Source organism: Ursus americanus, chromosome 28 (genome assembly GCF_024610735.1).
Source record: "Ursus americanus isolate L20-20 chromosome 28, mUrsAme1.1.p, whole genome shotgun sequence".
Classification (NCBI taxonomy): Eukaryota; Metazoa; Chordata; class Mammalia; order Carnivora; family Ursidae; genus Ursus; species Ursus americanus.
In genome coordinates, this window is record NC_142154.1 from 35,102,085 (window position 1) to 35,115,898 (window position 13,814).

Genomic DNA, 13,814 nt, shown 5'->3' on the forward strand with positions numbered 1-13,814 from the left:
TTTCCACATGTAAACATATAATCATATCAACCATAATTCTTCCTTTAAAACTCTGAAAACCAATAAGCATTTACTACTGTACATCTCCCATTTCTGTGCCAGGCTCTTCAAGGATGCCAAATGTGTAAGCTACAGCCCTCCTTCCTTTAATGGGCTTACAATATCCTGAAGATAAAGCACAATGAATGAAAAAAGAGAATACATGTGCATGTAACATGACCTGGAAGTCCATCACTAAGTTCCCAGTAGTGGAATGGGCAGGGAGGAAAGGCTTTCCTTTCCTATACTTTCATATGTGGAATTTTTTTTTTTTTTTAAGTCATGACATTTACGATGAAGGAAAGACATTTTTTAAAAGCTAACTAATGAAAGCAATGGGTGGAACAGAGATTACTTTTCCTGCCCATAATCAGGAAGGCTTTACCAAAGGGCTGAGCTCTGAGTAACAGATTCATGAAGGAAAGAGAGGGGAGTGTTCAGGCCAAGGTAAAAATATACAGTCCAAGAGCTGGGGCCATGAACTCTTCAAAAAGATCAAGGTCAGGAAAGACAAAGAAATGCTGAGAGACTGCTCTGGGTTAACAGAGACCAGAGACATCACAACTAAATACAATGTATAATCCTAGACTGGATGCTGGACTAGAAATTTTTATTCTTTTGGTCTGGAAAGGGTATTACCGGACAACTGGCAAAATCTAAGTCAGAACTGCTGATTAGATAATAAGCATTGTACCAATCAATGCTGATTTCCTGATTTTGATCAGTATACAGCGATGATGTGAGAGAAAGTCCTTGTTCTTAGGAAATATACACCTGAAGTATTTAGGGGTAAAGGGCCATGAGGTCTGCAAGGTACTCTCAAATGTTTCAGGAAAAACACACATACCAAACGTGGTTAACTGTTAGCAGCTGGGGAATCTGGAGGAAGCATCTTACAACTTTTCTGTAAGTTTAAAATAATTTTTTTTAAAAGTTTCCAAAAAATGTTTTAAATGCCATTCGGGTAGGAAAGAACAAAGTGTATCAAGACGAGCAGCCTCCCAGGCCAGGCTGGCGAGGCAGGCGTATGTGTGGAGTCACGTAGAAAACACTGGAAGGGCAGGTCAAGAAAATAAAGTGAGAAAATATAAACATTCAAATTAGATTGGATTTTTGATTGCACCCTGTGCTAAGAATCATCAGTGAAATAAGATTCTGAAAAAAAGAGGTTTCTAAGACCCTAAGTACATGGGTTACAAGTGCTGCCTTCTGTATGAGAAGTTTAATCACTAAAGGCTTTAACAGCCTTTATATAGAAATGGTTGTCAAAGGGGATGTAAGTGTTTTTATTCACACCCACTGACCCCGTCTGCACAGAGTGTGAACTTACCAATTTCAAGGCTGACTATTCATAATTATGTATCAGATACAATGAATGAACCACTATCACTCAAAATTTACTACCAGAATTTAAAAGTATTCTCCATTATAGAAAATTTTAGGTGAGTCAGGACTATAAAAACAAGGAAACCTGCCATTATGAGGAGTAACTGAGTGATTTACATGTATTTATTTTGAAAATGAGGAAAAGAAGCCTGCGGCTAAATCTGAAAGGATTTCAGTTGATCAAGAAAGACTAAGAGCAATACTAAAAAGAGAAATGCAAAGAGAGAAAACCAATTTCCATACACTAAAGATCCAGAAGAAGGTAAAATCTATATCAATTAATGCTGAGCAGAGATTAACATATTTTAATTCTTTTCTTAGAGGGGGATGTACTCCTGAAAGATTTGCTAGCAAGGTATGATTGTTTCCACAATAATTTTGTCTGTTTTAGAGAACAGAATACATTTTTATAGCAAATTATTTCTTCCAGGATTTGAAATAAGTGGCATTACAATAAAACACATATATTTGGACAGTAAGATAGTTTAAAAAAAAAAAAAGGAAGAAAATATCAAAATAGTAATAATGATAACCAACAGGGGAAGGAAACAGGCAAAAACATTTCCTTAAATGCTTATAAAAATAACAATAATGAAAACAATTTTCTCTTTGGGTAGTAGGAGGAGGCCATCTTATTTAGCATGGAAGTAATCACCTCTGAGTTCTGGAATTAGGGTTAAACTTCTCAATTTATAAGCTTAGTTGCATATTACAGAACCTTCCCATTAAAGATGGCTCACCACTAAAAACTGGTCCCACAAGAAATGAATGACCAGAAAACACACAAGGGGAAGGCAATCCATATTTTCAGATTATCAGGCAGAAAAAAAGTAAAACAAATGCTGATTTTGTGATACTTACTAAAATTAGAAATCTTACTAGAGCTTCAAAAAGAATGTATGATTCTTCCAACTTTGTCAAAAGAGACTACGTTTTCCTTTAGAAGCATACAAAAAGCAGTGCAGAGGAAGCCAGAAATCTGTCCATTGAAACTCTAGAGGCTATTATTGGCATTCAGTAGGCTAGGTTTCACAACAATGACTTGACAAAGCCTTGACACTAAAAGTACTTATATCTGCTGTCAATCACTCACTCCTTGACATGTCAAGTGCACATCCTTTCAGGGACAACTTCAATCAACATTAGCACTCAAAATACAGCACACAGTGTCACTGCTTCAGAAATGAGAGGAAAAATAAAACGTGCTAGGATGGCAGGAAATGGCAGAAAGGCATTCCTCTTTCTAGGAGACCACATTCAAATGGAAAGTGGATAAAAATCACCAAGCAAGTTGGAAGGCTGAAATCAGCCAGTTTATGTGAATGGTTTTTTTTCCTGGAAAAAATATGCTCTTGCCATATATCCTACGAGAGAAAATTCAAACAGCACATCATATAAGCTGACAGGGGTCCATCCTGTAACGAACCTTGGGTCTCTGGCCGTCCACAGCACGCCAGGTTATTAGAACCTGGGAAACAAAGCTAACTGGGGGGGAGGAAGAGAGGCCTCAATGTGGTTCCAAGACATGAAAAGAATCCGAAGCAATTGTGTGTGTCACTCCACTCCTTTCTCATATACTTTTCTTTTTTCTCTTTATTTTTTTTCTCTTTAACCTTGTTCTCCCTTTCAGGGCTTCCTCTCTTTTTTCTCATTCTCTTAGGAAAGCAGAGTGAAAGAGCATGAGGCCTGGAGTGAAACAGCGCTGGGTTCAAATCTTTACTGATTAGTTACAGATAACTTTAATTCTTCTAAGCCTCATCTTGCACATGTATAAAATATGATCAATAACCTACAGTTTACAGAGTTTGCTATAAAGATTAAATGACATAATATTTATACATAAAACATTGGCACAAGGAGGTATTCAACATACATCTATTTCTCTCCTCTCTCCTCTGATTCTGTTGCTTCTGACATGGCAAAGAGCACCCATGTGCTTTCTCGGCCTCATGGAGGGAACTCAAAGGAACAATGCTGATCTGTCTTCAGAACAGTAGAGGAGAGACGACCTACTACAAACATCAATTTGCTAGTCTTAATTTTGATTTGGGGGAATCCTTCTACTTGTGTTTGTCAGCTGCAACAAAGGATTATCCAAGTTTGTAGCCTAATCAAATTACATTAAAAAAATACGCTTTGGAGGCATTATACAAGCTTAGGCCCCAGCAGAGTTTATAAAAAGTGGCAGATGAAGAGCAAAATTATCAAAAGCATTTCTTTTACTCTGGCCACAGGCAGGTTTCATTACTATGGCCTGATGAGCCATAAAAGCTAAAGAAATTGGACATATTTTGGGGGGGGGGACCCTAATTTTTAAAAATGTAAGGGCAAATGTAAACAATGCTCTGGGCTAGCATTTATTTTAAGTGCCTTTCACTAAAATAATTTTTGTCATATTTTTGATTGCCCAATAGGTAAGCCCGGTATTTGAAGCCTGATTATTATTATTATTTTTTTTGCTGACTCCATTCACTTTGCAGGCTTCTCACTCCAGTAGAACTGAAAAGACCAATGGCCTTGTGTGGATGCCCTACACAAGAGGAAGGTAAGATTTATGAAGTCCAGGAAGTACATGCTTCTCTGACTGAAGGAGGCACATTCCTACTTTAGCCAAGTTCAACACATAATTGAGTATATAGAACTCATATACTTTTTTCTTTTTCAATTGGTATCCTTGCCTTTTTTTGCCCTTTATTATACGTGTTATTAAACTTTAGAGCCAAGAACTGCCAAAAGCCACAAAGCATTCATTCCCCTCTGAGATTAAAAGAGGAAATGAAACATTTTTATTTTCATCTAAAATCGTGATTTAAGTACTCAAATTTCATACTAAACTAATCTTCCTAAACATGTAGATTAGAAGCTACTTAGCAATAGCATCAGCAAAGAAAGTTATCACCCTGGGCAGTTCACACTAATAATCAGAAAGAACAAAGGAAAGCTGTGAATTACAATGAACTAAGACTAAGTAAGTGTCCATGTTGGATTAAAGGATTTGAGTTGTCAGTCTGATGTATAATGAATGCAAAAATCAGCCATTTAATTAAATGGTACATGGTATAATCGCTTTGTTCTGCATTAAGCTGCTTAAGCTATCAGAGTGCCTTTAGTTTAGCAACTGTTTACTATTACACCACCCCATGACTTCTTTTAGACGCTGTATAGCCTGCGTTATTCCAAATTTCAAATCTGGAGCTTATCCAGTAATGTTAGTCTAGTTGAAATAGTTCATCAATTTATGTGTGAATATAGAAAACAGGAAAACTGCTCTTAACCACAAAGGGAATAAATTCCTAGAAATCGCCGGTGAAAAAATTAAAAACGAAGAACACAAAAAGCCTGCAAAAATCATTAAGAATAAAGTAGTGTTTTCTTGTAAATAGTTTTATTTTAATAATTTGGACTCGAAAAGTATTCTCTAGTCATATGCTTATAACTACAAAATGTCCCCCAAACAGCTTTCTTGTTGAAGAACCTAGAAATGTTACTGGTTAGCAAGCGTACTAAGGTCTCCGTTAACACACGAAAGCAGAACAGGTACCAATTTCGGTAAGCCTGAAGCATGTCATGTGACTATACTGTTACTGTGGGTCGATCTATGAAAAAGAAGAAAAGGCAAAAATGACAAGAGAAGAGAGCTGAGAAGGTGCTGGCAGTCAACAGGGATTAAAGAAAAAGAAAACAAAATCGTGAGGATATAAGGGGAACAGATTTGACTAAAAGATTCAATCGCTCCAATTTCATAAGGTTGAAGACATATATACTCACTGCTATTGCAATTCTTCCAAGGACATGCTCTGGAATTTTTCTATATACATCCAAGGATCCCCCTGTAGAGACAGATATGTTGCATTATTATAAATAAAACTACTAGAATGCTGCACTGGGCTCCTCTGTGCATTCACTGTGAGAATATTTTTTTTTCTTCTCTTCTTCTTACATTGCGCATTGGATGTCTAGGGTCGAATTGGTTTTTAGTCCAATTTTATTTATGACATAATAGCATACTTCCGGATAAAGCATAACTAGCTATTTCCATTTTATTTCCAAATGTATAATCACATACATGTAAAAACTGAAAGAAGCTAGTCGAGGGCAGGCTACAACTCTGTATTTTACGTAAAATTAAATACATACACAAAACTAAAGATCAACAGGTCAACCACATTTAGGTATCTACCTCATGTAACAGTTTTCTCAAAGGTAAACCAGGACCCTGTCTTAGAAATTTCAAATTAACTAAACAAAGGGTGGTGAATATAAGGTCCAAAATATACATAAAAAACTAATAAAGTAAAATAGTAATATTAACATCTACCTAAATGAACGTTATCCTTCAAATTAAGTACCAAGACAAGCAATCAACCTATTCCAAAGATACTCAGTTCAAAATGGTTTGGATTTTGTCTGTTTTACAAATTCTCTTTGATATCACTTCGAAAACCACTTTATGAAATAAAAAAAAACCCATCTCCGTGTGTCATAATATTTTTCACTAAAATGGTATTCACTAACCTCCTTCATCTTTACCAAATCCAGCTTTTAGCAGTTCCAAAAACCAAAACCATTAGACTGCAAAGAGAAGGAGGACAAGGCCATGCTGTTTACTCGTTTTAGGTTTTCATCAACCTGAAAATGAGCATAACTAGCAGAAAGTAGCTATTTGATAAATATCTGTCAAATGAATCAACAGATAAACTAAAGTCCACGTGAACTTCACCAGATAGGTACAGTCGGTCTGAAGGAAGGGACCACAGCAACAGTAACATCTCTGAAAATAACTGCATGGCTTTCCCAGGGAACTATTTTAAAGGAACCAATATTCACTTGGAAGTACAAATTTGGGTATGGTTGTTACATTTTCAATCTCACACAAGTAATATAAGAATTTCAGAAAGATACGCAAAGAACCACTACTTCCCTATTAACGATATGATTATATGAGAGCTATTTAACAGCATGTAATAACCTTTCTTTGAGTCAAGTTGAGGTGTAGTCTTTCCGTTCTTTAAAAGATTTTATTTATTTATTTGAGAGAGAGAGAGAGAGAGAGAGAGAGAGCACAAGCAGGGGGAGGGGGAGAGGGAGAAGGAGACTCCCCGCTGAGCAAGGAGCCTGATGCGGGGCTCTATCCCAGCAGCCCAAAACCATGACCTGAGCGGAAGGCAGACGCTTAACTGACTGAGCCACCCAGGCATCCTAGTCTTTCAGTTCTATAATGGAGTTATCCAGGATATTTGAGGCATAATTTCCATTTCAATCAGAGGCTAAAAATTCATATTTAACCACTTTACTACTGGATGATACTAAAATGGAGCATGTTATTCTTTTGAAATGAAGTTAAGTACATTTCACAAATATGAATATTTTATATGTCAAGTTTTCCTAAAAAATTATTTTTCCTATAAAAACAAATGATATCTATTGCATACATATAAAGGTACTGACTTTGTATTTATCCTGTTTAAAGCGGAAACACTATTCTGACGTGTAGTTTCCAGATTCTTACGAGAAGCTGGAAAACCACGGTATGCCTCAACTTGATGCTTTGGCTCTGGGTGCTACCCAGGAAGAAAATGAAAAAAAGGCACTTCTGAAAGGAACTGAACCATCTTTATTTACTAAAATAGCATTTTTATTATAGATGCAATAAAAGTGAAAATATGGTAAGAAAACTCAGGGTGCCTGGGTGGCGCAGTCGTTAAACGTCTGCCTTCAGCTCAGGGTGTGATCCCGGCATTCTGGGATTGAGCCCCACATCAGGCTCCTCCGCTAGGAGCCTGCTTCTTCCTCTTCCACTCCCTCTGCTTGTGTTCCCTCTCTCGCTGGCTGTCTCCCTCCCTGTCAAATATATAAATAAAATCTTTAAAAAAAATTTCATGTTCTCATTGATCTTTCAAATGAATTGGCAATTGCAAGAATAAACAGTCTCAAGAAGATACGCTTTTCGTGCCGGTATTTGGAAGACTGACAAATGCCGCGTACTGGACCGGTCCCTTGTGAAGTGAAAGGAAGCTTGAGTGCCTCAACCGGAGGTGCAAATCCATTCACATACACTAAGGAAGAAGTCCTGAGACTTTTTTTTTTTTTTTACATAAAATGTAAATCAGGGTTTAATTAGTTAAACAGACAATTAATAGTCAACAAGCTAAATGGAAAGGCCAAAGAGTCCATTACTACCCTTATTGGTAGAACAAGCCAAAAAAGAATCTCTTTTTGAGGTAGTCCACTGGTTTCTGTAAATATCCATTTAATCTCAGTTATAGCCCACTCTCCTCAGCCATCCACATGGGTGAATCTTTAGGTACTGGCTTTGTGTCATCAATTCATCACATTCATCCTGTCCTTAACATAATCATTAGAGATAACTGTCAGAGGCAAAAAAAAAAAAAAAAAAAAAGATCTGGCAGATCCACTCAGAATCAAGAATTCCTATTAAGCTTAATAAGTTCTCTTTGTGCAATTAAATAATTCTTAGGCTAAAAATGAGAGTTTTCAGTTGAATGGTCACTGAGTTTCACTATCACTTCTATCCCAAAAAGGCAATTCTTAGACTCTTCAAATCACCCAACGTTAGTGCTAGAGGGACATTAAAGATCAGTCCAGTGACTTTATCTGATAAGTGGGGGAAACTGAGACCCAGGAAGGTACGTTTTCTAGTCACGGCCATGAGTCAGCTGATGGTAGGGCTCAGGAAAGGTCTCAGCCTTTGAACTCCCAGAACTGCAAATGTTTAAAAGGTTTCCCCATAACCTCATAGAGCCTGGGAATCACATGTGAACTTTCTTACTGTTTAATGTAATGTGGTATCACCATTACACACTCAGATAGTTTAGCTGGTATTCAAGGATTTAGAAACTCTATGTTGCACAGTTGGTTTGAACCTTTTATTCATGATTCTAAGGGGACATCACTGGTTTGCTCTCTGTGACCTGTCACCTCCCTGTGTTCCCTGGCCTTAGACCACCCCTAGCCAGTCATTTCATTGCATGCCACTCTCCACCACAGGAACCAGGAGGAAGAGTGCTAATAGATTAGGAAAAAACCCCATCTCAACTGTCAAACCGGATGTTTCTCTGGATGAATTAGGGCTATCATTTTCATGCAACTAAGCCTTGGACTCATGGCATAAGGTCTGTGCTTAACCTAATACGGGGCTAAAATATAAAGTAGTGTCTTGCAAGTAGGATAAACACAAGAAGTAAATGAAGGAGAAGCAACAATACTGTCATATTCATCTCAAAATTTTCCTTAAAATGACCATGATTATTATCAAAACTAATAAAATTAAAATCTGGAACCACAAGCAAAAATTTCAGAAGCTCTTTTAGCCTCTGTTAGTTGAAAAAATAAAGAGCCCTTTCTTTCAAGTACTCAAGGGAATACTTGATACTCCCTTTCTTTCTCCACAACATGGGTTTTTTGGGGGAAAAAATGTATTCCCAAGATGGCAATCCAAAAACGCAGGCATCTATTCTGAGATGCTATAGTGGAGCATTTCTGAGATTGTTTCTCTCAATGAGAAGGCATATCATGGCCCTTCTTCCTTAAACCCTTCCAGTGGCATTCCAATTCAGACTGAAACACAACTTCCTTACATGCCTACACAATCTAGCTTCTGCTTACTTCTCTGGCCCCCTTTCCAGCCCTAGGGCCTCTCACTGCTACTTGCTAGTCACTCCAGACTTCTTGTGGGGCCTTGATTACACCACGCTTGTTCCCACCTTGGTGCATTTATACCAGATACTACATCTTCCTCGAAGATGTTCCCAAGTGGCTCACTGACATTAATGTCTCTGCTAAAATGTCACTCCCATAAAAAAGCCATTCCTGACCGTCCTTTCTAGCCCCTCCTCTTCTGTAGTCATCATCTGCCCTGCTTTATGTTTTAACGAGACTTATCCCTCTCAGAGAGTGTACTGTGTTTCCTCTCAGCCTCCCCTTCCAGAATTTAAGTGCCATAGTGACAGGAATTAAGTCCTATTCTCACTATTGCATTCCCGGGTTTAGAACAGCGTCTGAAGGAAAGTGCTCAATAAATATCTGGAAATAAAGGACTAATATGAGATTAAAATAGTGAGAATCTACACTAAGGGAAGGAACAGTACTAGGGTTGGGAGAGAGTTGTCAAGAAGTTTAACTGCAATGGGAAGGGAAGAGAAGAAATGATAGATGGCGGTACATGGTTTTTGGTCCATATATTTTTGGGGTACATTTTACTGTATTCTAGACAAGGAAGAGCCAAAAGAGAGAGGGTGACTGGTGGAGAGAACGCCACCGAGTGGATGCGCATGCGGAGGGACTGACCTCATGCAGCCCTGCATGTGCAAGGAGGGTCAGGTGCACGTGCGGCTGAGCTACAGGTGGAAGCAAAGGAACTGTGAGAGCTCATGCCTGAGTCTACATAATCTCTCAAGGACAAAGGACAAGTTCAGATCTAGGAAAGGGCAATAAAATCTTAGGACAGTTGATGTGGTAAATAACAGAAAGATGGGAATTGGAGAACAAACCTCAAAAAAGTGGGAAATTTTCATGTTCAGGGACTGATTAGCATGGAGTAAAGGGAAGCTGCCAAGGAGCAGTAGGAGAGGGGTTTTAGATAGCTCAAGTCTAGAAAGGAGTCTTCTCAAAAAAGACAGTTCAATATAGACTGTAAAGTGAATGTTTTAAGTATTAAAAATGTGTCATCTTTGGGGCACCTGGGTGGCTCTGTCGGTTAAGGTCTGACTCTTGGTTTCAGCTCAGATCATGATCTCAGGGTGGTGAGACTGAGCTCCACATAGGGCTCTGAGCTCAGCAGGGAGTCTGCTGGAGATTATCCCTCCCCCCCCCCTCTTGCTTTTCCTCCTGCTTACTCTCGCTCTCTCTCTCTCTCTCTCTAAAATAAATAAATAAAATCTTTTAAGAAATAAAAGGGAGTCCTTCAAACTGAAGGAATTTCAGAGGAAAGTTACTAGGCAGTAACTCAAATCCACACAAAAAAAGACAATACACTGGTAAAGGTTACTATACAGGTAAATATAAAAGACAAGATATATGTATTCTTTGTAAGTCTTTTTCTCCTAACTGATTGAAAAGAGAACTGCACAAAAGCAGTAAGTGTAAATCTGTGTTAATAAGCATACAACTTATAAAAATGTAACTTATATGGCAATAACAGCACAAGGAGAGGGAAAGAATAGAGCTACTTGAAAAAAGTTTATATTAATCTGAACTAAGTTGTTACAAGTTAAAATGTTAATTATAATCTCTAGGAAAACCAAAAATATAACTCAAAAAATATAGTAAAAGAAACCACAAGAGAATTTAAGCAATAGATTAAAAAAATATCTATTTAACATAAAATAAAGCAGTAACGGAGAAAAAGAGGAACATAAAAGATGTATGGCTTAAAGAAAACAAGTAGTAAAATAGCAGTTATGAACCCTACCTTGCTGGTAATTATATTAAAGATTTAGTTATTATTTTAGAGAAGGGAGGAGGGGCAGAGGGAGAGGGAGACAGGGCGCCTAGATGGCGCCCTGACATTGGGCACCATCTCATGACCCCAAGGTCATGACCTGAGCTGAAACCAAGAGTCAGACACTTAACCGACTGCACCACCCAGGCGCTCCTGGTAATTACATTAAATGTAAATGAATTAAATACTGACAGATTGGCAGAACAGATTAAAAAATGACCCAACTCTATGATGTCTACAAGAGATGCACTTTAGATTCAAACAGGTTGAAGAACAGACAAGAGCAAAAGATATAACAAGCAAATAAGAATCAAGAGGGAGTTGGGATGACCATACTAATATCAGGCAAAATAGACTTTTAGACAAATATAGTGACTAGAGACAAAAATATTTTATAATGATAAAAGAGTCAATCCATCATGAAGATATAACAATTACAAACACATATGCACCTAACAACAGAATACCAAAATATGTGAAGCATAAACTGAAGTGAAGGGAGAGATAGACAACCAAAAAATAATACTTGGAGACTTCAATATCCTACTTTCAATAACAAATAGAACTATACTGAGGATCAACAAGGAAATAAAATACTTCACACTGTAAATCAACTGGACCTAACAGACATCTAAAGAACATCTCACCCAACAACAGCAGAATACACTCCTCCGAAGTACAAATGAAACACTCTCCAGAACTGACAATGCTAGGGCATAAAACAAATCTCGGTAAATTTAAAAGGACTTAAATCATATCAAATATGTTCTCTGACCTCAAAAGAATATTAGAAATCAACAACAGGAGGACATTCGATGTGGAAAATGACACAATTCTAACTGAAAATGGGTCAAGAAAGAAATTACAAGGGATTTCCTTTGTGGGAAATTAGAAAATACTTCGAAATAAATGAAAATGAAAACAGAACACATCAAAACCTCCAGGATGTAGCTTAAGCAGTACTTAGAGGGAAATGTATAGCTGCAAACACCTGCATTGAATAAGAAAGATCTTAAATCAGTATCCTAACTTTACACCTTAAAAAACTAGAAAAAGAAGAGTAAATTAAACCCAAAGCTAGAAGAAGAAATAAAGATTAGAGCAGAGATAAATGACATAAGAGTAGAAAAAGAGGGGTGCCCTGGTGGCGCAGTTGTTAAGCGTCTGCCTTTGGCTCAGGGCGTGATCCCGGTGTCCCGGGATCGAGCCCCACATCGGGCTCCTCCGCTATGAGCCTGCTTCTTCCTCTCCCACTCCCCCTGCTGTGTTCCCTCTCTCGCTGGCTGTCTCTATCTCTGTCAAATAAATAAATTAAAAAAAAATAAAGAGTAGAAAAAGAAAGAAAATCAAAGAAACCAAAAGTTAGTTCTTTGAAAAAGACAAAGAAACTGACCAACTTTTAGCTACACTGACCAAGAAAAAAAAGACAGAAGATTCAAATTACTAAACTCTGGAATGAAAGAGGGAAAATCAATACCAACTTTACAGAAATAAAAATGATTATAAACGAATACTAGGAACAACTGTATATCAACAAATCAGATAATTTAGATGAAATGGACAAATTTTAGAAAGCCACAACCTATCAAAACGGACTCAAGAAGAAACAGACATTCTGAATAAACCTATAACTACCTATAATTAGTAATGAGATTAATTGGTAATCAAAAAACTACTCAGAAATATTATTCAGTCTTAAAAAGGAAAAAAATTCTGACACATACCACAGCATGGAATGAACTTGAGGACATTATGCAAAGTGAAATATGCCAGTCCCCAAAGAGAAATACTGTATGATTCCACTTAAATGGTACCCAGAGTAGTCCAATTCATACAAACACAAATCAAATGTTGGTTGCCAGGGGTAGGAAGAAACAAAGAGTTATTGTTTAATCTTCGTTTTACAAGATGCAAAGAGTTCTGGAGATAGATGGTAGCAGTTAAAGCTGATGAGCTACCCACTTAAAAATGGTTAATATTGTAAATGTTACATTATATGTGTTATACTACAATTAAAAAACACTATTGAGAAAGACAGTCTTATGTGCACTGTTCTTTGAACTCCACCTGGCCACATAAGAATGGGCCTTAGGCCTGGAATACTTGCCTACCAGCAGATAAAGAGCCCACATAGTTTGTGCTGGGCTTACCTCCTTGTTTTGGAATATCTTTCCCTGTTTCAGACTAACTGTGCACTCCTTTGTCCTGCTTAAGCATGTGTGTCAATGGCCATCAGGCATGCCCCCCGCTTTCAGCATTTCTGATACCACATGAGTGGGGTGGGGTGCAGGATCCTTTTGCTGCAGCACGAGGCATTGTGTGTAGGCCAAGGCCCTGCACAGGCTGCCAGGAAGGGCCTGCTGTTGGCCACAGGCAACTGACACTCGCTACCAAAACTGATCTTGCGGTGTCTCGTTTTTTATTGAGTAAAAGCACTATTAAAGCCAGTGCCTGACTGCATTGTCTTTTCCTTGGGAACTTCATACTAAGATGCAGTGGGCAGAACTGCTTGGACTTTTCCTGATAATCGGCAACAGATGACACCTGACCATAAAAACTACTCACAAAGAAAACCCCAGAACCAAATGGCTTCACTGATGAGTTCTACCAAACGTTTAAAGAAAAATTAACATTAATCCTTCACAAACTCTTCCAAAAACTAGAAGAGGAGAAAACACTTTCCACCTCCCTCTTTGAGGACAGAATTATCATGATAATTGACAATGGCATTATATGAAAAGAATACTACAAACCAATATTCCTTAAGAATATAAATGTAAAAATCCTCAACAAGATAGAGCAAATTGAATCCAGCAACATACAAAAAGGATTATACATTATGACCAAGTGGAATCACCTCAGCAATACATGATTGGTTCGACATGCAAAGATCAATTAAAGCAATATACCATAATTATGGGATAATGGA

General features: G+C 37.7%; 1 protein-coding gene across 6 annotated transcripts in view; it reads right to left on the bottom strand.

Moving 5' to 3' along the window:
* The window catches only part of MAP2K5 (mitogen-activated protein kinase kinase 5), a 249,041-nt gene that overhangs the window by 140,879 nt on the left and 94,348 nt on the right, over window positions 1-13,814 (bottom strand). For all 6 annotated transcript variants that reach the window (XM_087856834.1, XM_045810841.2, XM_045810840.2 and 3 more), the window contains one exon: window positions 5,194-5,255. In XM_087856834.1, the coding sequence (XP_087712960.1) occupies window positions 5,194-5,255 (62 nt within the window). The remainder of the gene's footprint in view (window positions 1-5,193; window positions 5,256-13,814) is intronic.